This window comes from Oryzias latipes, chromosome 9, assembly GCF_002234675.1.
Source record: "Oryzias latipes chromosome 9, ASM223467v1".
NCBI lineage: Eukaryota > Metazoa > Chordata > Actinopteri > Beloniformes > Adrianichthyidae > Oryzias > Oryzias latipes.
Window position 1 is genome coordinate 7475717 of NC_019867.2, and position 25770 is coordinate 7501486.

At 41.4% G+C, this 25770-nt stretch overlaps 2 protein-coding genes across 14 annotated transcripts in view; one reads left to right on the top strand and one right to left on the bottom strand.

The window, feature by feature from the left end:
• Window positions 1-2638, top strand: part of sh2b3 (SH2B adaptor protein 3) — a 42773-nt gene extending 40135 nt beyond the window's left edge. For both annotated transcript variants that reach the window (XM_004072291.4, XM_020705786.2), the window contains exon 8: window positions 403-2638. In XM_004072291.4, coding sequence (XP_004072339.2) covers window positions 403-752 — 350 coding nt within the window. In that variant the 3' untranslated portion in view covers window positions 753-2638. The remainder of the gene's footprint in view (window positions 1-402) is intronic.
• Window positions 2639-3399: 761 nt separating this feature from the next.
• atxn2 (ataxin 2) lies at window positions 3400-25387 on the bottom strand. 12 transcript variants are annotated; one of them, XM_023958311.1, is made up of 27 exons: window positions 24906-25387; window positions 24315-24345; window positions 23893-23952; window positions 23459-23530; window positions 20113-20263; window positions 19912-19926; window positions 18866-18990; window positions 18619-18710; window positions 18301-18489; window positions 17322-17494; window positions 16732-16980; window positions 14909-15094; window positions 13713-13868; window positions 13514-13621; window positions 12159-12229; window positions 11709-12061; window positions 11397-11460; window positions 9123-9269; window positions 8675-8692; window positions 8065-8137; window positions 7027-7220; window positions 6140-6266; window positions 5863-6054; window positions 5563-5777; window positions 5244-5421; window positions 4327-4394; window positions 3400-4184 (listed from the first exon to the last, which is right to left on the bottom strand). In XM_023958311.1, exons 1-26 carry the CDS (start codon window positions 25016-25018, stop codon window positions 4372-4374), a joined length of 3375 nt encoding a protein of 1124 aa, XP_023814079.1. In that variant the 5' UTR covers window positions 25019-25387; the 3' UTR covers window positions 3400-4184; window positions 4327-4371. The 12 variants fall into 12 exon arrangements, 11 of the variants coding, with proteins under 11 accessions (XP_023814079.1, XP_023814077.1, XP_023814078.1 ...); XR_002873836.1 differs by having other exon boundaries at window positions 4327-5421; XM_023958309.1 differs by lacking the exon at window positions 4327-4394.
• Between the last annotated feature and the right edge of the window lie 383 nt (window positions 25388-25770).

Here is a 25770-nt window from a genome sequence, read left to right on the forward strand (position 1 = left end):
GATCCATGAGCGTCTTTGTTTACCTCGTCCCGGCTGGAATCTGGCTCAAAACTGTACGGCTGGATAGCTCGCCACTGTTGTTGCACCAGTAATGTTAGCTTGGGGGTGTGGTGGGCTGTAAGATAGTGGGAGAGCTTGTAAAAGGATGGATGATGGGATGGGCTCAGAGGGGAGTTTTTGATAAACTACCGCCGCTCTGCAAAAACTGTACTAGAGAACGACAAAATGGAATAAGCGAGATTAAAAGGCCGCTGGAAACGCTTTTGCAATACATCAAAGGATGATCGGAGTGGGACTTTCAGAGATCAGGTGATGTTGAGGTGACCTCGTGGTCGTCTGCTAGCATCAGTGAGATCTGTGGCTGCTGCGCTCGCACCTCACATCCTGCTCTCTGCTCCTCAGGTCAGCTTTCAGGCGCTCTGCTCGTCCCGTTCTCGCTCCACCGTTGGAGCTCGGAGCCCAGCCTGGCTCACTGCAGCCTGACCCGCAGCTCCAGCCAGCCCACCGCCGCCCGCTCCACCACACGCCCCAGCAACTCCACCCCCAGCTCCGTCCGCCAGCCGGAGCATCGCCAGCTCCCTCCCGAACCGGCGCCCCCGCCTCTGAGACGGAGCGAATCCGTGGGGAGGGGGCCCCTCCTCCGGAACACCAACTCCCACAATCCCATCCTTCCCCAGCGGGACTCGGACTACGAGCTGGAGCCCGACCGGGGCCGCAAGCGGGCAATAGACAACCAGTACACCATGATGTGACCCGCCCAGTCCAGCAGCCTCCGTCTGAAGCAGTGTGTGCACGTCACCCCCCCCCCCCCCCCCCAACCTCAACAAGAGTGTCCACAGTGAATGTATTGCTGCAGTTTCCAGCTGTGTTGAGCTTCTGATGTCAGACTGTCAGAGCCTGGAGCTGAGCAACCAGAACTCCTTCTGTTCTGCAGGGTTTCTCTGAGGTGTGCAGAAGAAAACAAAACAAAGTACTCTGACACAAAGTGTGCGCGTTTCTACACAACCACCAGCAACCCCCTTTGAGGTTGATTACCTTTCTCTTCATGCATTATCACCTAAAGTGCACGCTGCTTTCAGTGCACGTGTACACGTGTGGTGTACGTTTGTCAGTGCACCGCATCTTTGGTTGAAGAGGAGTGGAGAAGATGTAGTGAGGTCAGGTGGGAGGCCTTTGGAGCTGCAGAAGCATTGTGACAGAAGCACAGCCCTTTTCTACTTTTGACCAGCTGCATGGTGTGTGTTGATGTGTGTGTGGAGCTGAGGGCTCAGGAAGACTGTGAGGCTGTGGGACGGCCCCTCCCTCATTACTGAGCGAAGTGATGCTTTTGTGCACAGCAGAACCTGACGTGGACTGAGGAACATCTGGAGCAGAAGGGCTTCAAACAGCAGCCGGCTTGTGATCACCGCAGGCTCCTCGCCGCCGGGAGTCGCTACACCTTTCTGGCTTTACGTTTTACAATCATAGCATTAATTTCTTTATTATTATGACTTCACCACACGAGTCCTTTTGTTTCCAGGGAACAAAGACAGGGCTTTGAAGATAATGTTTTTACACTATATGTATGCGTGTCTGTCATTGATCTGATGTTTTTGTAACCCCAACACGGCCTGAATCTCTGACCTGGAGCTCAGCGATTCTGAAAAAGTACCTTTAACAAGTCTGACGCTGCAAAAGTCCCTTCAGGACGGCAGTTCCACGCTGTCGCCTGAGTCTGAATTGGACAAAAAAAATGATGGGATGTTCTAGTCGGCAGGCGTCAGTTTTCCAGCAGAGAAAGCTTCCCTTTCAGAAGCAGCTCGATGCGTTCGGGTAACAAAATGAAATGATCTCCTAACTTTGCTTTAACACTAACGTAAGCAGAAGACGTCCCGTTCACGCTCAAACCTGATTCTGATGTTGCAGTTTGTGTTGTTTGTTTTTTGGGGGGAATCTGCAGCCTGAGTTCCTCCTGAACACGATCAAAGTAATCCGCTGCCTTAAAGTCATCTTTTTCTACTAAAGTTTCCTTTTTTTTGGTTGTTTTTATTATGGACAATGGTTGTTTTGTTCTCTTTACCGTCTTTAAATGTTTTTGGCAAAAGTACGGCTGATCCTCCATCTAACCACATATTTTGCTCGTCTTTGATTTCAGCTAAACGGTAACAAAAGCTGTTGTGCGCCCCCGTCTCCTCTCCTGTGCAGGACTTTTTTTTTTGTGGGGCTTTTGCCAGAACGCTGCTGTTGACTTTCCCCTTTTTCCAAAAGGCTCAGGGTGTAACTGTTGTGCAATAAACGAGACGCCCCCGTGCTTCACGCCTGCTTCAGCTAAACCCAGACCGCTGTTCCAGAAAGCAGGGCTGCCACTGACCCCCCCGGCTAACATCCAGACATCATCGCTGCGTACCTCTGCACCCCCTCCCCATCCTTGTTTTTTTTACTTCTAAATATTGTCCAGTTGAAGAATGTAAATGTTCTCAATACTGTTCATCCTGTTTGTTACCTTCGCACTGTAAACATTCCAGTTAGCCCCGCCCCCTCAGCCGAACCACAACAGCTTCTCATTGGGTCTGCATCCCTCCCAGTTAAAAGCATCTAAATTATATGAAATATATCAACTGTATATTTTACCTTTCATAAATAAACTTTACCAAAAAGATTTTGATTTGTTGTTCGCAAACTTTTTTTTTTTTAATCCCAATTCAATTTAGTGGTAATGAAAGACAGAAAATCGCTTTTAAAGGAGATGGGATAAAGAAAATGGAAGGAGTTTAGCACAAATTAAATTGATTTAAAAAGTGCAAAAATGGTTCTGGCTGTTAGTCTTTAGCAGCCCCTTCACTAAAAACAGAATATTTTAACAAACTGAAATATCAATAAACAATAAAACTGCAGCCTTTATAATTAACAAGAATCCAGGAGACGAAGAGGCCGTCAGCAGAGAGGACTGATGGCCCTCAGCAACTTTAACCCTTGTGCTATCTTAGGAATTTTAACGTTGGGAGTTGGGTCATCTAGACCCACTAGACAGTGCGCTGAACCTTTTTTCTTCAATGATTTGTGATCTTCACTGGTGTCCATGGATTACATGAAATCTTTCCACCTTTATCCACCTCTGTCATGGTAGGGAGAACACGTCAATGTAAGGGTGGGGGTCATCTGAGATAGCACAAGGGTTAAGGATGAAACCATTGAAGCTTTTAGCCCCAGATAACAGGTGATCATTAAATCTTCACATTTATCAAAGGAACTGATTCCTCTTTAACTCTTGTGCCTTGGAGGCAGGTTAACATTGGGAGTGGGGTCATCTGGTGGTTTAGTGAATTCCGAAACCTTTTATTTTGAAATTCTGCAGCTCTGACTCCTTCAGTCTTAGGCCAGCTGTTCCATAGGAGGCCCTCAAAAACACAATAAGCCATCCAGTTTTTAAAACTTTTTTTATTGTTTTTATTTTTTTGCTCATTTTTAAATTATTTATATTATCTACAAAGTAAAAGTTTTAACTTAAAAGTTACTTATGGGTCAGATGAGAAGTGGGATCACCTCAGCCTTTAGAATTTCTTATTTTTGTCATAAATAAGGTTTCTCCGTTTCCACTTGGCTGCTGAAGTCTGTTTCTTTCACATGGAGTTCCAGGTCACTTTTAGTTTGGTTAGAAACTGGTGGTGTGGTCTGGAAACAAACGCAGCATGTAGCAGCAGCGGCGGCGGCAGCAGCAGCAGCAAACAGTAGGATTAATACTGTCTAAAAGTCGCAATATTTCCTTTTCTTCAAATCAAGGTGCAGACTAAATACTAATTCCAGTTAAATCCTCTTTACTCTGGATGTTCTCTCTCTTTTCCATCTTACGTGGCAAACAGAAAAGCTGCATTCTGTGGCCCTGACCGTGTGTGTGTGTGGGGGGGGGGCAGGCTCTCCTCAGATGCCGTCATTTCAGTAAAACTATCTTGTTAGAACTTTACTGCATTAGCTTGTTAACATTCTCTTATTGCCTAGTCTGGGAGGAGGGGGGGGGGGGGGGGGGGTTCCTGATGTGAAGCTGATCTGGCAAAGATGATAAAAGAGAAGAGGCGGGGGGGGGGGGGGGTGTCTCAGTCTCCTCTTCATGGGCTGCTGATGAAGGCTCTGGTTGAGAAGCATGATGCAGAGCAGGTCCCTTGGCTCGCTGGCGCCCTCTATCTACAGCTGCTGCTGATGAGGTTGCACTGCAAGTAAACCAAACGGGATGTAAAAATAATATTAAAAAAGAAAAAAGACATTTCAATCAATTTAATAGAGTAGGTTGACAGTGCACTGCTTAAGAAAAAAAGAAAAGGAGAATAGCATGGAAAAGAAATGTTGTAGAACCTGTAGAAGCTGCTGCATGAAGCCTGGGGCCACGCCTGAATCCACTCACTGTGGGGATGTCCACTGTCCTGGAGTTCATTATTGATTTATTTTAAATGCCGAACATGACGTCACCGATTTCCCAAAGTAAAAACCTAATAAATATGAACATTTTACGAAGACTAACTATGAATTCACTTATGTTATGTTTTTTTTTTTTTTTTTTACAGAGACTTCTTGGAAATTTCTAAGAAAGCAGTGAAGGGAATTTGGATTCAACCTAGAAAAATAAACCATCAGTTAATTTCCAGCTAAATGAAGCTGAGTTTTGAGGCATATTTTCATCCACAGGCAATAAAAACAAAAATACAAAAACACACAGAAATGTCAAATCTAGCTAAGAATTTATGAATTGATTAGGAAATACAAAGAAATGATGCCGTCTTGTTGACCTAATTGCTGCAGATACACACTAAATCCAATGCAATGATTGGCGATATAACAGAAAAAATGATGAGGCTACATAACGAGGTTTAAATCCCCATAACTCAAAACTGGTTTTCCTCGGTTGAAGGAGAGTGATGTGGACGTAAAAATCCAGATTTAGAGAATTCCCTTATTCCCTTAGTCGGCAGTTTGAAAGTCCTGCAGCTCGTTCTTTAAATAGCACCGGCTCTCTGACATGCTGCCATTTTTCAACCGTTTATGCAATCAATGCCAATACCGTTAATTCTGTAAACGGCTGAAGAATTATGGTGGTCAAAAGAATATAAACACTGAAGCCAAAGCTCCGGCGGCAGAGGGAAAAGGAGCCGGAGCTAGAACCTCTGCTCAGAACCAAAACATTGAAAACATAAAGCTCCCTCTCTCCAGGATTTGTCGTATTTTGAGTGGAAAACATCAGAGGACTTCAGTCAAATGGTAGCTGTTCACTCTACCTTGTGGATGTGCCAGGTAAGAGAAATGTGTGGTGGAAGAAACGGGGATTGGGTTCAGGGCGGTCTGGGCCATGGGTCCCTGCGGACCCCCTGGAGGACCTTGGGTGGCCATGAGCATCATGGGAGGGTGGGTGGGCCCCGGGTGGTGTGACGGCACCATCCCGGACTGCATGTGGGCCTGCAGACGAAAACGAGCACAGGGACATGAATGAGTTTGAAAGCGGGCGCTCCGACCGCCACGACACTCGCCGCTGCTGCACGCCTGCATCTTCCACACAAAGCGGCTGCGATGAACATCCCTGCAGGCGGGCGGACGTACCTGCTGCACGTGAGCGATGTGGCTGTGGTTGTAGCCGTGCTGCACCTGCTGAGGGTGGATGTAGACAGCCTGCTGGGCAGAGGGGAACGACGCCTGAGGGGACTGCGGGTTCGGGCCGGGCGTCATTGAGGGGGGCGTGGCGGCCAAAGCGGAGTACATCTGCTGCTGTGGGGGCTGGCTGGCCATGTGGAGGGCCTGGGCTGCCGCCGCTGCCGCTGCCGCACACAAACGCACAGGAGCATTGATGCAAAGCCGGACCTGAGACGTTTAGGAGGGAGGGTTCAGACGCCGAAAAATCACCTGCTGCTGCCTGTTGGTGCTGAGGATGCTGCACGGGGCTGGCGGCGGGGTGGTTCGGAGGACCTCCGTGCTGGGGAGGACCGCCCTGCTGAGCTTGGCCTGTGGGGGTGGCAGACGGCTGGGGATGCTGTGGGTGTGGGTGTAAGGTGGCACTGGGGTGAGGGTACTGCTGAGGCATTGGCCCTGCAGACACTGGGACACAGGAAGCAGAGGAGCATTCATCACTGGCTATCTGATCCTCATCATCCTCATCCTGAGTGGCTGCAGGCTGACGTACCATACATGGTGTGGGTCTGCTCATGGTACTGAGTAGTTGAGGAAGATACCAGGCTGGGTTGGCCGTGTGTCGGAGGCGCCATCATCCGAGTTCCACCCTGCATCACTGGACTGAAGACGTGCTGAGCCTGCAGGACAAACTACATTACAGCAGCTTCACAGGATGGAGCCGTAGAATCAGCAACACGTCAGGGGCGAGGGTATCTGTAAAAAGAGGAAACCCTAACCCAGGAGGGCCCAATATGTGGAAGGAAGTGGATCAAAAGTGTGTGAAAAGTAGATCAAGGGATAGGTTTAACTAAGACTTTTTTATTTTATATTACTCTTCATGTTTAAAATAAATCTAATCTAGAAAAATATTGAAAATAACCAAAACTATATCTTTGAAAATGTGCAGTCAGCAAATCGTAGGTCACTTGATCGACATGCACAACAGCCAATAGGATATCCTCTGACGCATTAGTCACTGCACATGCGTGTTCCCAGTAGACTGAGCGCCACGCTTCGCTTTTCTACCTCCTAACCTTCAGAAGGTAGGTCAGCTGTCATTCAAACAGAACGTTTCTGTTGACACGACATCAACAAGCACACGAGCCCAATTCAAGGCGCTGTGGAAGGAGAAATGACAGAGGAACTTTTATCATGTTGGAATCTGACATTTTCATCTAAATTTACCACTTGAATTCAAAATAACCGTCTGATTCCCTTTCAAATCTGCTTTTCAAGTACATAAATATAAACATTCCAAGTTATGATTTTATAATCTAGTGAGTGTGTGTAGATCTTTTGGTCGTTGCAATCCAAAACAGTTTGCCTGAAACCGTCCAGCCGTCAGTCCTGAGCAGCTGCAGGGGCAGACAGCGCGGCCGGCTGTGCGGTTCGTCTTGCCTGTGACTGGTAGTGGGGCATCTGCTGCACCAGCGGCTGGCTGGTGAACTGCTGTGGACTGCAGGTGAAGTACTGGGCAGAGTAGGCTTGGCTCGGCGCTACAATCTGGGGGCCCGGTGCCGTTGCTGGGTGCATCATGGTGGGGGTACCAGGCGGGTGGTGCTGGTCTGACCTCTGCTGGCCCATGTTAGGTACTGAAGGGAGAAAATCAATCAACAGGCACATGTGACATCATCAGCGAGTGCTAAAGAGAACACCGTCACCTATTGTTCTTTAAAGACCCACTGCCATGAAAATGGTTTTTTGTAGCATTTCTCTGATGATGGAGGACATTTATTAAGAAAATTAAGCACAAAATTGCATTTGAGTATTTCTTTATTCAAATCGTTGTGAATCAGGAGCAGACAAATAAATGCCGTTTAAAAAAAAAGTTTATTTGGGACGTAGAAAATATGCTGGGTGAGCTACAAGCTTCTCAGCAATGACAACATGGGCGGGGTCAACGGTCCCACCCACAACTCAGTCTAATATCCAATGACCTTCTGCAGAAACTGTCCTAGAAAACGAAATGACTAAAAATGACAATCTGGGAACGCTTAACAAAAGATAATTGGAGTGGAACTTTAACTAAATAACTGCAGAAAACAGCAACGGCTATGTCGCTCCTGACAGGAAAGTTGATTTTTCAGTAGATTTTCAGATTTTAGGTTTCCAAGTTATTGCAAGATTAATTTATGCCGTTGTTGTTCGTTATTTTTTTTTACTATCCTCTTAGTCAAAATGATGTGCCGGTTTGGGTAAAGCAGTGGGATGATGGGTAAAATCTTAGACCAATGCTGTGACCATGTCCATCAAATCAGCAGAAACACCTCATTCTTTTCCATGCAAAACCATAACCCTGAAATGGAATTGATATAAAAATCTGATCTTGGGGTAAAAAACAAAACAAAAGAGCCTTTCTCAGCCAGAAGGAGCTGAAAGCATGAAAAAGGATAGAAGAAGAAGAAAAAGAGGACAAAAAGCAACAGGCATTCTCACCTTTACCTGGTCTGTAGGGTTTAGACTGGCTGACTGTCATGTGAGGCATCTGAACCTGGTACATGGCTGGAGACTGGAGGGAAGACAGCAGGTGAAGACACAAGTCTGAGCATTGATCAATCATGTTCTCTGGACTTCAAATGGGTCACGTTCTAATCATTCTAATCATTACTGTTCAGATATTTCACACATTTATCTTTGAGTGGCTTTGCCAGCTAATCCCTCCTCTTATAAAACATTACAATAATCATAAAGAATAAGCAAAAAGCTCGTTTTTTTTTTTCTTTACTGGGGGGAACATGCACAGAGTATAAATAATGGATTTGAACCCAAAGTCTGCTCAGAACGTCTCCATAACATCATGCAAGTCCATCACAGAAATACTGCACCAGGAACAACCAGGCGTACATTCACTTTAGCTTGCAGACACGTCTTTGGTCGACAGAAACAAAACGTGGCGTTCAGGGCCACTCAATTGCAATAAGAAGTTGGCAAACCAACATCTGATGGATATTTAACAAGCAAGCAAAACATTTCAGTGTCGATTAGGGTTCAAAAGAAAAACGGGGGGTAAAAAGAAAGAAAAAAAAATCTAGAAAAATGCACAAACCTTCCATATTATGCTTTTCTAATGGAGCGAGAGAGACAGGAGGAGGGGGAGAAAAGGGAAGAAGAACCACTCTGGTTATGTATCGTCTGAATCTGATGTTGGATCACCAAGTTGTTCTTAAAGCAACACATTTAAAAAACTTTCATGAAAAAACAAAGTTGTAAAAACACTATGAGAAGTCTTCACAGTTTGTCACTTTTTAAAGCATAAAACATCCATAAATTCATATTCAGTTTACTTTTAGGAGTGAAAACAGATGATAAAGGACTCATGCATCCAAACACAGAACCTTTGTGAAAAAAAATCATCACATCATACGGAAGAAAACAAGTTAGCTTTCATTAAACCTGCCTTTCATGCTAACTCAGTGTTAGGTTTATGGCGATCTGAACTCAACAGCAGTAAAGCGCCCCCAGGTGGATCATTTGAGAATGCGGGCGAGTCTCACCTGAACTCCAGGACTGACAGGTGTGAGCGGATACATCTGAGGGAAGCAGACTGGCTGCCCGTACACAGTCTGAGGAGGAGGGACCACGATGGAGGGGCTGGGCTGGCCCTGGGGCCGGGGGGGTGTGGGGGTGTTGGCGGGTTTGGGCTAATAAAAGGCAGACAGGAACACAGAACGATAAGCAGAAACCTCAGATTATCATCAGATTCCATTGAAACAGCGACCTTGATCTGACCTTCTCCAAACAACCGTTTAAGGACTCACAGCACTGCAAGCTGCTCAATAAAAGAAACAGCAGCTGCAAAAATCAAGGGTCTAAACCAGGGGTCGGGAACCTATGGCTCGCGAGCCATATATGGCTCTTTTGATGGTCACATGTGGCTCGCAGACAAATCTTTAATTATAGTTTTTTTTTTTTTTCATTAGACCAGTCCTTCTCGGGCGCGATGCGATGCAAGAGGCGCGCAGTAGTAGCGGTGCTTGGAGAGAGAAATCTGCGCCAGCGCTATCAGTTACTATTATCTATTATTTCACAGAGTTTGTACCAGCTGGAAACCTGTGAATTGACGCGCCTAAAACTACGCGCTCCCGTCTCTGAGAAAGAGCGCGCAGATGCGGGGACGGGATGTGTGAGGGAGAAAGCAGAGGGTGGGGCTGAGGTGTTGTGGGGACAGGCAGCAGGTGAATCGCGCAGGGATTGTAAAAACGTAAAACCCGCTTCCCGTCACTCACTGCAGCGTGTGAGTGTGTGTTTGGCTCCGCGTCTGCATGTGATAAGAATGTCTCACATCTACAGAACATTCAGACCTACGATCACGTTTAAAGCCTCAACGCCTGAACGAAGCAGAAACTCACCACGTATCAACCAGACTAGACCATCAGCAAAACTACCACGAGAAATACTCAGCATTTATTAGCAACAGAATAACAATGTTATTAAAAAGAATCCACAGACTTATTGTACTTTAAAAATGTTGAAATTAAATCAAATGCACACATTCATTTGTGTATTTAGTTTTAAACAAATTGTCGCGGACTGAGTAGGATGGCTGTTGGGCCGCGTTAAAAGTTCTGGAGTTCATTGAACGCGTCAAGCAGAGATCTAATTGGCCCTCAGTTCTGTCGCTCAGCCTGTTGTTAGGTAGTTTGGACCAATGGGGTTCAGCTATGGGCCGAATAAGGAAATGGGAGGGGCTGGAGCGGGAGCAGGGGAATATAAAGTTGGGAGAAGCGCTCTCGTGTCGGCGGGAGAGATTCAGGAGTTGCTGAATTAATTGAACGGCGTTTGTTGCGGTCTGCAGTAACCAGAATAAAGAACTTTAAAAGAGGTTAAGTCTCCGTGCCTCAGTGTGGGGAAGGGACACTACATTATTGTATGGCTCTTTCGAAATTACATTTCAAAATATGTGGCATTTATGGCTCTCTTGGCCAAAAAGGTTCCCGACCCCTGGTCTAAACGTTTGAATCCATCTGTGGATGCGGAGGTTTATAGATCTCTGCACTCTCAAGCTGTGTTGAAACTTAACGTCACACAGACAAGTGACTGACATGGTTTGTTGTGACAAACCTCTAATTTTTACCTTTAGTGTCAGGAAACCATCGTTGTTTTCTTTTACCTTTCTCTTTCATGCTACATGATCAAATATTCCTCATTTTTTATGACCATGTTGTGTAACCACGAAGAATTTAAGGCAGCGGTTCGGATGTAGATCTCCATAGCAACAAACTGAAGCTGCGTTCACACCGAACGCTGCCTCCAGTCAAGCCCATGAAGACTCATTCAAAGGTGCTGCGACGTGCTCTGAGCGTCAGGCGCGCCGTTCTAGTAGCAGCCCTTTTGGGGCGCCACAGGAACTCCGCTTTGGCCCGTGACGTTACATTGGCAGCACAATCAGTGGGTGGAGTCTAAACCAAACATGGAAGAGAATCTTGTTCTCCTGAACTTTATGATATATTTTTTTACTTTTATTAAGATGATAAAAAAAATTTCCTCTAATTTTCGAATCGTCGGACAGAAAGTTGTCAAACTGGGGCCACAGCGAGAAATAAGTACCGCTGAAAATCGGCCGTCATTCAGATGGCGAGGCTCACCGTACTGGGAGAGTCTCTGAATGATCTCATCAACCCCGATTAAAGACGTGATCTGACACTATCTGGATCTCTTCAAAATCTCTAAACATCATCATCAGGTTGTTTCTATTTGGATGTTATTGATGGTGGTTATGTGGGATCCGTCTAATTCCTGGTTGTGAGCTGCTGCAGGATGACACTGACCTGACTGTTGAACCTGGGCTTGAACTCGTTAGCATTTGGGTTCAGAGTTGATTTTCGTACTTGACTGCAGAAAAATAAAAAGAGCAGAATTTCATTTTTCCATTAAAGGGCCAGTCCAGAAACTATTTTTTTATTTGGCAACTTAAATTTCAAGCATATTTTGAAGAAAAATACAGTTCTGTATTGCAAGATCTAAAGGAAACTTTTTTCATTTGGTTTTAAAAAAGGATCTAATCGGTAGAGAAACTTGAGGTTTACCACATGACAGAATATGTTTTACAACAGGAACATAAGCCATTCTTCTAAACTCACTCTTGTACTGCCTCCTTTTTCTCCTCCTTGTCCTCGTGTTTGGATCCGCTCAGTGTAGACGTCTGAACTCCTTGGGACGTCACATCCAGGCCCGTCCTCTTGGCGTCTGCTGCTGAAGGAGATGGAGAAAGGGCAGCAGGGCTATCCGGTTTACTAGCGTTTGTACTGGTAGTGGGGGGAACCGGCGCAGCCTCCGAAGCTTGAGCAGAATTCCCTGCACCATTATCCTCGGCAGCGTCCCGTCCCGCTGCGGACGCTTTGTCTAGAGGAAGATCTTTCGGCTTTTCGGCTGGATCTCTGACAGGTTTGGTGTTCACTTCAAAACTTGTGTCTGAGTTTGAACTAGACTGAAGCTGGAAAACACATGAAGACGTTAGTTAAGGAGAAACTCTTGGGTTCTCAAGAAATGTAATAAAATTTTAATTTTTGTGTCATGATTGACAGGCTTACCTTAAAATCTACACTAAATTTCTTCAGATTATCTATTTGTTTCCTGTGGTCTGATGGCATTGAAGGAGGTCCTGGCATTGAAGGTAGAAAAACCAATGAAAACTTTTATCTATTGACACTAAGATATACAATAATTATAACGTGTCACCAATGCAAGATCATGGTTTGTGGTGGCTTAATGTGAATTCTAATAGAAGCTAAGCGTGATTGCAATGAGTGGTTATTTGGTACTGGGTCGCAGAGAAACTTACATTTTAACCTTTTTATTTATGATCTGAATCTGAAGGCGTTTTATTTTGAAAAATGATCAGATTTTTTCCACCAAATTAGTCAATGACTCACTCGTGTCTTAAATATATCTGCTACCTTCCTAAAGAGGCTGCTCCGAACAATAAATTTAAAAAAAACCTAAGCTAACCAAATAAAAAACAAATACAGAAAAGAGCCAGTGAGGAAACAGAAGAACAGCCTTCGACGGACAGTGCTCCCTCGCCTTTTACCAGTTCGCTTTTCACCGTCTTTTGTGCAGTTTTAAATGTAGACATTGTTAATCAATCTTCCCCGTGCCGTCTCTCCTGTACAGAATGCGCTTAGCTTGCCAAATCTACATACATTTTCATTCACAAGTTTTTATTCTATAATGCTGGGCTAATGTTTTATGAAGGTTTAAACTTTAAGAGTTTAAACTGGAGAGAAAAAGGTCTGCCTGAGACAAGAGTATAAAATGTGTAGTGAGGGGTTTTACAGCCTTAAAAAAACATAAAATAAAGACGACTACTATTTCACCTATAACGTAAATGCCACAACAAATGAGGTAACACTGTACTCACAATGTGGATTTATTGCGACTGTTTGCTTTACATAATATCTAAAGACGCAGAGACTTTCTAATGTTACGAGGATGTTGCTAATAAAGTTGCAAACTTTATTGATTCACATCTATTATTATATTTAGAAAATACCAGTCCGTGACGGTCGTCTCGTTTTATTTGGGGTGGTTTTATTTTTTGTTGCACCTCAAAAGTCAGATGAGAGTGAAGTTGGAACCCGGTTTTAAGGTTCCACTTTGACGGTTAATGGATAATTTTTTTACATTTGAATTGACCAATGCAAAACCTAGTGTACAAATGAAGCTGCGTAAATCAGCTGCAGATACTTTACAGAAGATAAAGATCAACTTTTCCCTCAAAAGTTAAGGGAACCAAAAGCTAAAAATCAAATCAGACACCAACTTCAGGCTCGTACAGACCAGCACATGAAAATATTGTCTGACATTAAATCGATCTGTGGCCTGAAAGAGATTGGGAAGCCCTGATTCCAATGACTGCTTTGACAGAGTGCAGATGTACACATACCTTTACAGACCCCTCTATTAATACTAGGTGAACTGTCCAGGGACTTGATGATGTCCTTGTTTGCTGACGGGGGTGTCTGTCTCGTCTCCTGGACGCGACATTCTTTAGCTGAGCAGAAACATTTGACATTTTTTAAGCCCAAAAAGAAGAGCAAGTCTTTTGAATTTGTGCTCAAAGTGTTGGGAAACTTTGATCCTACCATCTCCTGTTGGAGACGTGACCATACTTGGGGTGGGGCTAGCAGTTGTGGGTGAAGAGGCGGATGTCAGCGCTTCAGTCTGGGGCGAGGGGAGGGAGGAGGAGCCGGGGGAGCTCCCCCCCATACTGTTTTGTCGGGGTGAACGAGGTCGGTGAGCTTAGAAAGAGATGGAACGTCAAATGTTTCTGTTGGAAATCAAACCTGCGCCTACAAACCACAACCAAGAGCACCAAAGTCTTTACGAATGTTTGAGGGTTTTTTAAACTCCATCATATTACATACAGCTAGAAATCAAAAAATGTTTACTTTATGGTGGTACTAAATCTATGCACAGTGTTTAAAACTGTTTTTTAGTGTTTTTTTTTGTTGTTTTATTACTACAACGGTTGTTTTTGTGTGTACGTTTACTTATCTATTTATTTTGTCTAATTTAAATTTCACCTTGTCGTGCAGATATTATTCTGTTTGTTTTTAATGTTTGTACTCTTAATCCTGTAAAAATACTGGTCACTCTACTAGTCACTTCACTTTATTAGTCACTTTACTTTTGCTTGAATGTCACTTTTGCTGTTTTTGGATGTCTGTTTTTTTGCTGCTGCAGAAAAAAAATAATTTCCCTATCGTGGGATTATTAAAGTCTATCTAATCTAATCTAATCTACCGTAACCTAAAATGGTTCATTCACCCATGTTTCAACACGACACGCCCCGTCACAAAACTCCATATATGGACAATGAAAACCTTCATTGGGTCGGTAAATAAAGTCGGTTAATAGAGTTCTGTCAGAGGAAGGACCAGCATGCCTTTCAGTCGTCTCTCGTGGTGTAATGCAATGTTTGATCAGGGTTTGTGGAGTCGACCACAAAAACACTGCAGCTGCGTAACTGCAGCTCCACAGATAAACTGCAGCTGTCATGAATGTCTTGGTCTGATAAGCTGAGGGCAGCTAATCGGAAGTTAACTGATGTGTCAACTGATTACCTCCAGTCCATTTTTAATGCCTAGCATTTAAATATATTCATTTTTACTTGATTTACTGACAAAAGAAAGAAGAAGAAGAAAAAAAAGCATATAAAGCAATTTATGTTTGTCTAAACCTTGTCCCCAATTAAGGAAATCTGCTTTGATAACAAAAGAAAATAAATATTTCAGCTAATTTAAAAGTTAAAAATCAATTTCAAAAACAAAATATTTACCTCCACTGACTACCGAGGACCAGGTTCCTTCAGAAGAGTTGTTCCTGTTGGGTGGACCGCTTGGCGCCTCTCCTGGTGAATTGTGGGAAATCAAGTCCACTCCGGGGGGCATTCCACTGATTCGAGAGGGGGGCACTCTGTGAGAACGAGGGGTGCGCTGGGATTTTGGAGACATCCTGGGAGGGCCTGCAGATAAAGTAAGCATGCCTTCATAAGCAGACAGTGAGAAGTATAAATGTTATTTTGATCATTGTAAAAGTTTATTTCAATAACAGTAACAGTTAAACCCCAACGGTATGCAGCTTTTGAATCTTAAGGATGCGTTTCAGTGTCACTTTTAAAGTGGTGAAATGGATGTTAATAAACAGAAACTGATCTTGTGATAATTGAAAAACCAAAAGACACTTCAAATCAAAGGAGGACAGACACAGAAAATGGGGAAAAAAAGTGAGACAAAATATTGGACTAAAAAAAGAAAAAGACAGTAATGCTTTAAGAATGGGGCAAATTTTATACTTAAATCTTTTTATTTAGCTCACAGGATTCAGTATCAAATAAACGAAAGTCTAAACTGTTATACATTGTTGTATCGAGTGCATGTTCTCCATTGCCTTTTGTGTATTCTTTTAAATTTGTATGTATTATTTATGAAGTTAGAAGCATCAAGCTCTAAATTATTCATCCCACCATTTCTAAACAGTGATTATGAGATGCAGCTGCTCAAGGTCATTTGGTCCAAACACTGTCCTGTTACCAGATTACATCTGTGGAACCAATGTAAGGACTGAAATATTTCCCAGTTTACTTCGGTTTCCATGGTGAGTTACTGCCTGTATCCTGCTGACTTATTCCACAGCTTTCAAGAAAACATAGAAAATCGGCCATTTATTAGTAAAATAAATGACAATTGAGGTTCCTTCTCAAGGTTATGAACATCTTTCAAAAACTGGATCCAAGATGGTAAGAAAAGTTTAAAAGTGCGACAGAGTGTTAAATTTGGATCAAACCAAAACTATATTGAGGTCTGAGAAGAACATGTTGACTTTGACTAGTCTGACAGTCAGACACATTTCCAATGTACGCCAGGAGTGCAAATGAGTAGCTAGTGATGGTCTTGTAGAGACATTTTTGGGGGGGGGGGGGGGGGGGGGGGGGGGGGAATGGAAAAAATATTTTTTAAATATAAAAATGTAATGCCAAAGCTTATTAAATTTCCATCTTCATAGACATTTTCAATCCAGTGACCTGCAAATGCAGAAACAAAGTAAACAAAAACTACTAATAATGGACTTTCAAACTTCTGAAAGTATCATTTTAGTGTTAAATATCTCACTGACAACCTCACGAGGCTGTACAGTAGTGGGTTTTATCGATTAAAAGTCTGATAAGTGAGCCCTGCTTTGCTGCAAACAAGGTGAGAAACTGGTGACTTTGCATTTTGCACCTTTGTTAGGCAGAAAGCACAGAAACAGCACAACACCTTGATGCACCCACATGCCAAGATGAAACTGCCTGTATGACTGACAAAGGGTCAGCCTTAAGCACTTCCAATTGGATTCATTCGGTAGGGCGTAAAGCAAACACAGGTAAACACTTTTTTTTGGGTTAATCTGTCAAAAATCTGACCCCAAATCAGTCTGAGAAAGCAATTTCACCACTTCTGTTTGACATTAGACCTGGGCAAATGTGTTTATGAAAGTAGTTTTTCCACTGTATTTATTCCTTTTTGTAACCGTTCTGTTGTTTTTTTAGAGCGTGACAACTTCAATCCCTCAACTTTCATGGAGTCTTTGCCCAGGTCTGCTCCACAATCATGTGGATACCTTCTGAAGACATGCGTTTGGGCAGAGTGGAGGCTGGCGACGTGGGCCCATGGTGAGAAAAGGAGGATGAAGAGGAAGAATAGGAGGGATGGGACGAATGAGAGGAAGGCCTGGAAGGTCGAGAGGGGGGTCTGGAGGGTGGTCTTGTGGGCGTGGTCGCCCGAGGAGGCAGAGAGGAGGGGCCAGACTGGTAACGAGAGGGGGGACGAGAGGAAGGAGACGGACAGGGTGAGGGCCAATGGGATGAACCTAAAAGAGGCAAGGACAAATGATCAAGGATGACGAACTAGCAAAAGTGGAGGCGGAGAAAGAAACAAAAAAGGTATAGCAGTAATAGAAAAAGGGAGGGTTGGCACAACTAAAGCAGAATAACATGAAATGTTTTTTCTTAAAACATTAAAGATCTGAAATAATAACTGTTATTCTTCAAAGGCTACACAAAAAAGGATAGAAAAATGACAATGTAATAAATAAGAGGTGGCCACATTTACGTCACTCCATAGAAAACATTTTTAGCATCAACTAAGAGGTTTTTTTTTTTAATAGTGTAAAAAGTAACCCCTGAACTGCAAGTTCTGCAATAAACATACCTCCGTTGACCACTCTCTGGTCTGTCCCAGAGTTGGGACTGTAGTCGTGGGGTCCCGGCCGAGGAGCTGAAGGTCCAACAGAACCTTGACCCAGACGAGGAGAGTTCTGTCGCCCTGTGCTCCATGACAATGGCTCCCTGTTCCTCTGACCTGGTGGAACGTACTTGTTCTCTCTGCATTTAGATACAAAAAGACAAAACAAGAGGTTTCAGATAAACAGGAGAAGCGTTGATCTGCAGTACCCTCTCAGCTGCACACAGAGAGCCGTTTTAAAATTACAGCGTTGTGAACTATCTTAAAGATAACTTTGACAAAAACTGATTTAAAATTTTAAAGTGTGTTTTAAATTGTTTTACATTTTAGCACAAACAACAGAAAACAAATATAAGTATTAATTACAACCCAAAAAATATGAAAACTAAACCAAAACTAAACCAAAACTATAAAACAGGTCAGCTATTTTTATATTCAGGAAAAAAGAAAACTGTATTTACTTTATTTTGAACTAGAAGCACACGAAACTCCATAGATATATATACACACACACATATTTTTTTAATTACTTGTGGTTCAACAAGCAGCTGCTGGAAGTCCTGTCTGTGAAGGAACAGATTCATTACGACTTGGTTCAGTTCAGTGTAGTTTAATTTTTAGGAACTTTTCCTCCTAACAATGTATTCAGGGCCTACACAGCTTTATGGAAGTGCGTGTAGATTTAGATAACAGGCAGGTCTAGTTGCACAACCTCACATAGTTCACTTTGAGAAACTGTTCCTGCAAGGGTAAAAAAAAGATAAAAAGAACTAAAAACTATTGTACTTTTTTTTTAATCTACTGTTGAATTTCAATGGAACTTGAAGTATAGAACTACTGAAGAAGATTAACATAATAAAATCCCAACATGCTATTAACCCCCTACTAAACCTCAACGCAGAGATCTGTACATGATGATGGTTTGTGGCGTGCGTCTTGCTCTCACCTGCCAAGTGTGTGAGTCTCCCTGTCCCCTCGCACCACAGCAGTGTACTTTTCCTCCTCAGTGCGTTCATCGTTCTCCAACGCCACGCGGGCCTTGTACGAGGCGCTGGCCTCAATCTCCTCTGCCAGCTGAGCAGCACGAGCTTCTCTCTTCAGGAACTCTTCAGAGTTGTCACGCTCCAAGGGGAGTCTGGGAAACAAGATCGAATTGGTCGAGAACGGTGCACAATGTTGACAGCCAGGCTTATCTAGCATGCGTTTCCAGTGTTCCCCGCCTTGTGTTAGCAATATGTAGATGAAGAAGCAGGTCAGAGCTTACGTATATGTGGACAGGCTGCTGTCATACGTGGACAAGACTCCATACTTCTCCTCGTTGTACTTGAACATATCATTGGGATCCCATCCGTTTGACTGGTTTGAGGAGAAAGTAGAATTTCACAGAAAGGTCTAAATAAATTGCTAAAACTCTGATGTGTTTTTGTCAATATTGTGGCTAAAATAATAACTTTTGATGTACCACATGGGAGGCATCAACATTACTGTCATGCTTGTGTTCATTTTCTCACCACATCTGTATCTAGAGACTCGAGGCTGTCCGAATTGTGACCATCACCTCCATCCCAGGGCTCCAGGTCCTTCTCTTTGTGCTCTCCATTGATCCTTCCAGTGACGGCTGCATCTGTGAAGTTGTCTAATTAAAAGAAAAGGAAATCAATAGATAATACATGGCAGAGTAATTTAAGACATGGATGAATTCCAACAGTAAGTTAGGACTGAACTAATGTACTATAATCGGTAAATATTGAATCTACAGAAACATCTGCTCAGACGCTATAATATAAAATGCTGCTTAAAATTGGTTTATTTAATGTAGAACGGATTAAAGTGCAATCCAAGATAAAAACAAATAGTGAGAAGTCCCAGATTAGTTTGTGGCTTTAGAGTGTTTTGTTTTGAGCGTCAATAAAAACTGTCTTGTTTCATATTAAGTCTCATGAAGAATCTGTACTTGCATATGTATAAAATGCTTTGGCATTGACAGAGGTAACTCCAACTAATATCTACAAGGAAATGAGACTGAATCTTTGGGGTCATTCTTAGACCTGACACCGACAGTCATACAGCAGGGCTCCTTTCAAGCTTACTAGTTACTCTAGCACAACTAATCGGTCCAAGATTAAACTTCAATTTAAAGAATTCAGACAAATCAATAAGTAAATAAAAATCAAATTAATCCTAAATCCTTAATAGTTTGGTTAAAAGTGGTGCAGAGGAAATCCAACTTCAGCACCAGTAATAATGAAGATCAGTGAAAACATACAATTATGAAGGTCAGCAAAAATAAAAACAAGAAATTCTAATTCATCCAATATCATTTTTCGTTTAAAGCAGAAGGCAGCCTATAGCTGCCTATTACGTGACAAGGAAATATAGGCCTCTAAAAAGAATTTCCCTTCTTCTTTTACAAAAATAAGCATAAAAATAAAGTCACATTTGGTGACATGCTGACATGTTTGCTTACGTTTACAAGACAGCCAAAATAAAGTGAATCAGAGTTAACTGTAAATAAAAATACTTGAGAAAAGCCATAAAAAAGAAAATGATACATTACCTGTATCAGTGGACACTAAACCGGAGGAAAGAAAAGACAAATGACGTAAGAGCATGGACTCCCCCAGTGTTGTCAACAACAAAAAATAATTGGTGTATTAAAAAGGTCTACTTTAGTCTATCATTCTTCAAAACATGTTACAATAAACAACATAAAATAAGCGTATTTACTCTTTACTGAACGCTGAAAAACATGTTATACCTTTTCTAGCAAAATTGGGATCTACGTCTTTAAAAGTCACGACTACAACATCCGAAGCTTTGAAAATGATGCTTTCTACAATATCTTCTTTCCTGGGGCCGGTGGTGGGCTCTGGGCTTTTTCTGTGGGCTGCATCCAACACCAGGTCACACTGTGGGGAAAAACAAACAGTCGAATTCAGATAGATTATGAAAGAAAAGCCTGGAAAAACTGTCAAATAGTTTGGTAAAAGATAGTCAGTAAATATGCTCACACAGTCACTGCAATCATCTTTTGATCTATTGTAAAAGCGTTTCTGGTCATCTTTTGATTATCATTATGCCGTTTTAAGGTGAAATTCAAATTTAAAAAAATAAAGTGTCATTTTCTAGGACATAGTTTCTGAAGTTCATCAGAAATTCGCCTCTGAATTGTGAGCGGGGTTGCTGCTGAAGAAGTAAGCCAGCGCTCATTTTCCATGATTCATTTTGTTTAACTCCATCTCCCTCTAGCTTACAGCCCCAAGATAACATTAGCTGTGCCACAAAAATGGCGAGCAATATTGGAGCTATCGAGATGTACAGATGCCAGCTCGGACGAGGAAAACAAAGACGTAGATGGATCTCTTCGTCCTCCATCATGAGAGAAATGCCACAAGAATATGCCAAAAACAACAAAAACATCATTTTCATTGGAGTGGGTCTTTAATGGGTCAGTGCTGACAGGGTGGAGTACATTTTATTTCATTTTAATATAGGATAGAATAAATAAAAAACTAAACTAGTTGCATACTGAGGGAAGACTGAGACATCTGACCATAAACCAACAAGGGATTTGAACTCACAACTTGTCCTGCCTCCAAATGCTTACTGGCTTTGCCACTAAAAGTCATTACATGTAAATCTAATAAAGTTAGGCTTTTCTGCCCCCCCAGTTCATTTGAGAAATTTGTTCAAATCAAAGCGTATTTATTCTGTGTAGTTTTACATGCCTTGTTTTTTAAACGGCACACTGTGTTCTTTGTCCTGATTGGCTGCTGACCTTGTCAATCAATGTGTTCTGTGCAGTGTCTCTTGTACAGAATTAAACAGGAGAGATAAGTGCGAAAAAAATGTTTGTACACTTTTCTCAGATGGACACAAAGTGTGCAGTGGGGGGGGGTTTACAACCTCAAAAGATATTTATTCCTAACTTGCAGATTTTACCTACAATGGATTATTTTTAAAATGTAATTCTTGCACTAAACACGGAACACTTGCTGAGGGAAACTGGTGTGCACATATCCTGGGTCAGGGTAGTTATTCCAAAAGGTAAATCTGAAATTCTTGCAGATTATCCAGTCTTTGGTGTTTTTTACACCAAAGACTGGATTATATAATATCTATTATATTACAAACTCAGACTTTAAAAAAGAAAAAGGTCCATTCCACTATTATCTGCTCTACCATCTTTGATATTGTGCACAGTGCAGTCAGGCTGGTAGCATTTTACAAACATCAGCCAAACTCAGACTCGTTCATCTGACTGCCAACTAGAAATACAGGCATGATTTTTAAATTGGGAAAAAAATGTTCCACTGCTTCACAGTTCAGTGGCGGGGTAGCATTTAACTAAATCTGATATTGCAATGGTTTCTGGGATCCTTGCTTGTGTTCAGCCACTGACAAGTATCAATATTTCTTTCCTATTTGACTTATGCTTATTTTCATGAAACAATTTGGATCTGGTCATATAGGGAACCTGGAAAGACTTACTGATTTAAACACAAAGAGCAGCTCAGATTTAATCTGAGCTCCTATCGTTTTGAAAATCTTCCATTTTCCTAAACTTAGATTTGACCTTGAAACATCTTGTCCAATCAACGAGGTGTAACAAATGTGGCCTATCAATCCAGCTGGATTACTCTTCAACCCTCAGCTCAATTTATTTTTTTCTTTATCTGGTTTGCCGACTTTTCTTTTTTTGTGTCAACAGTGATGCTGTGAATCCTAAAAAGTAGCTTTCATGGGAATACTTCTAGCAAAAATGTGTCATCAGGAGAAGATATTAGTCAAACTTTCACCATATATTTTATATCCTTAAATGATGACATTGACCTTCATGAACATAACCCTAATCTAAGCAATAACACAGGATTTAGTCTAACTGTAATGTTAAACCACAGACCGGCTTCTGCAAGATATTAGTCCATTCCTTTTTATAGTGCATACATTTGGATTAAAAAAAACAACAACAACTAAATTCATCACATTTTCTACTTACTGCTGCATCTTATTTAACTTTTTATGTAGAAAATTGGCTTTTTTGTCAAAAAATAAATTGAAAAAGGAGCAGCACAAAAGTTGGCAATGGTATAAATTTAAATTGATAGGAAGCATTCAGATTGCTCCAATTTTTTTTTTTTTTTCAGTTCCTAAAGTCAAAAACCAAACATGGAGGAGCTGCACTCAGCTTCTATGCTCCACATATCTGGAAGAGATTTCCAGAAAGCCTTAGATCAGCTGAAACACTTAGTTTATTTAGATCCAGATAAAGACCCACCAGATCTCTGCTGCATTTGATTAGTTTGTATTCAAAAGTTGACATCCACACTGTTTATCCATGCTTCAGTTAAATGAAGTTATTTTTTAACTTTCTTCAAATCTTATTTTAATGATCTTTCTAAATATGTATTTGATTGCTTCTTTAAATGTTTTATGTTAAGCGCTTTGAGTTGTCTTTGCACATGAAATGTGCTAAACAAATAAACTTTCCTGGCCTAACAGTTACATAATATAAATGACTGAACATATCGTTGCAGTCTCAAAGTACCCCCCTACCCTCTAACCATTCTTTGCAGGGTTGACTCACCATCTAAAAAGAGCTAACAAAAACATCAACATTTAAACATTTCTGCAAATGTAAATGTCCAGTGCAGTAAAAAACAGAAAAAAGTCGAGCTTTATTCTTTTGACCCCGTGCGAAAAGTGGCATTAGCTTCTAAAAGCAAAGAATATTCAGATTCTTTTTTAAAGCTGCTATTTTTATTGACATAACACACATGCGGCCTTAGAGAGGCAGTAACATACTTAAGAAACATAAAATAAGGAAAAGTCTTTGATAATTGTACGGAAAAGTCTTTTCTGTTTAGCGTCATGCTTTACTAAATGAGCTGCAGTTTTTCATTGCTGCGGTAAAATTGTTCATCTGAACATGACATTTTTAAACAGATTGACCTTCAAAAGTTCACGAGTAATACACACAGAATTTATGGAAGGAATAATGCCCCCCCCCCCCCCCACTCTACTCTGGTATCTTAATCTGTTATTAGGTATGTGCAGAAAATAGTTACAATGGAACTTTATCATGTTTCCTGCTCTTTACTTACCTCTGGACCGTACGTCTTAAATACGCCTTCGTACACAGAACCGTTTTTCACCTCCAGCTCACACTTTGTCCCCTGCAAAAGGCAATTTTGTTAATGTATGCAGCAACTGTTTATTCAATTAATTTCATTATTTTAAACAAAACAAAAAAGGAACTTCAAATGGATTTGTCACAGAATAAACAAAAAAAAAAGGATCAATCTTATCTTTGTTTATATAATCAACTGTTTCCTTACAAACATTCCTAAGGTTTAAAAACACAGCATGAGTCCAAACAAAAAACTCCAACACTACTATTACTCTGTGAGCTACAGTAATATATTTGTGGTTATTTTCTTTACAATATGTTCGACTTGTGCTTTATTAGTAGGAAATATTAGAAACAAAATAGAAAGACAGTTATTGCAATTAACTCAGGATATTAAGGTCAACTTACCACCACTGAAGTCAAAACGTGGACCATCCTCATATTTGCATAAACACCACTGAAAATGACCTAAAAAAAGAAAGAAAGAAAGAAAGAAAGAAAGAAAGAAAGAAAGAAAGAAAGAAAGAAAGAAAGAAAGAAAGAAAGAAAGAAAGAAAGAAAGAAAATGCACATAATCTGCTGCTCACAATTTGCTGATAAATAAACAGTAGGTCACATCCGAATGACATCCACAAAACATCAGTTCACTTTGGAATAAAGCACAAAATATGCTTTTATTAACCTGAGCTTTTCTGACTCATGGCTACTTTTAAACACAAACTTGTGTTTCACCAATACATTCAAAACACTTGCAGGTAACAGATGCATGTTAACCAGCATGCATACATACATATTAATATGATTTTTTTAAAGAATTATTGGTAACTTACAGCTGCAGGACCTTTACCACCGTGTCTTCCCCTGAGGAAAAAAAATATTTCTATATTGCTGACAAACTTTCTTACAATTGATGCATTCTACAATAAAGATTGCATGTTCTGACTGGGTAAACTCTACAAAACAGCTCTGTACGTGAAAGAAAATGCCATGATCGTTGACACAATAAAATGTCCCATTTCAATCCAAAAAAAAAAAAAAAACATTTCTGGGTGGGCCATTCTAAACCGCCGGGGTTACATAGAGCATGCGAGGTGAAAGGGACGTTTAGATGCACATTTTATATGCACATTCATATGGTTTGTTTTTTTTAAATCCGTGTATAACTAGAAAAAGTCGAAACATTGCTGAACATTAGCGGTTAGGCCTCGCTAGCCGAGCTGCAAAACGTTTTACCTGATGACCAGAGCATGACGCAAGGCCCGCATTTCATTCTCTGACACGCACAAATTTTACCATTTAGCATGTATGTCATCTCTTCAAACTAAAACCGTCTAAAGTGATTATATGTATTTACTGAATAGAGGTCACAGATACCTTTAGTAAAATTTATTTTTACAATGAATTTTGATATTATTACTGACCTGCCCAGATTCTGTCTTCCACCGCCGCTTCCCCCGGCACCGGAGGCGGCCCCACCACCAGCGGTGTTACCACCGCCGGGCTTGCTGCGATTTCCACCGGTCTTCAATGACATAATGATCCCATAAAAAACAAAGTCTTAAAATGACAACTTTCAGACGTGAATTTCCTCGGTGACAGCTTGCCAACGTGCTAGCAGGCTAATGTCAACGTGAATGTTATGCTAAGACGCTTGCTAACTAACTCCGGTGCACAGTTGCTCCCTCAAATTAGCAATCTGTACAAATATTTTTAAAACAGGAAAAAAAAACAAGTTTTAAAAAGACGACGCGCTCCTGAAATCCCCCCAAAAAACGTTACGCCACTTGTCAATTTTTTATGAAACCCTAAAAAAAGATTTAATTTTTTTTTTTCTAAATACGTTCACAGCTAGCTTGGGCTCTTTCCGTTGCTAACAGTGAAAAGACCAAAACAGTCTGAGAGAGACAAAAACCGGCGGAGGGATATAGGAAAGGCGTAACGGCGTATCACATTAGTTTCAATCATTTATAAAAACGTACATGACTGCATTCATTTAACTAAACATATAAATGTAATATTTATCAACAAAAAAAAAAGAAAATTATAAACATACAATTGTCTGTTTATTTTTTATTTATTTATTTTTTTTCAATTTACAACTGCACATTGGCACTATTTTCAGGAAGTCCATTAGTTTTACATGGATGTTTCATGGGATCCACGTGAGCTGGTTTCTGTCTGTATGGAATCAAACAACACCTTGGACACAATAAGTGATGGATGGGTTATAATGTTAATTACTATTTTCTGCAAACGTCCGACTTTTATTCATATTTTTGTGGGTGG

Coding starts and splice junctions, on each gene's coding strand:
- atxn2 (XM_023958305.1), bottom strand. CDS start 25,018: ATGTCATTGAAGACCGGTGGAAATCGCAGCAAGCCCGGCGGTGGTAAC. Junction 20,264..23,458: donor TTAAGACGTACGGTCCAGAG/GTAAGTAAAGAG, acceptor TTTTCCCCACAG/TGTGACCTGGTGTTGGATGC. Junction 13,869..14,908: donor GTCCTCGGTAGTCAGTGGAG/GTAAATATTTTG, acceptor TCTCTTTCTAAG/CTCACCGACCTCGTTCACCC.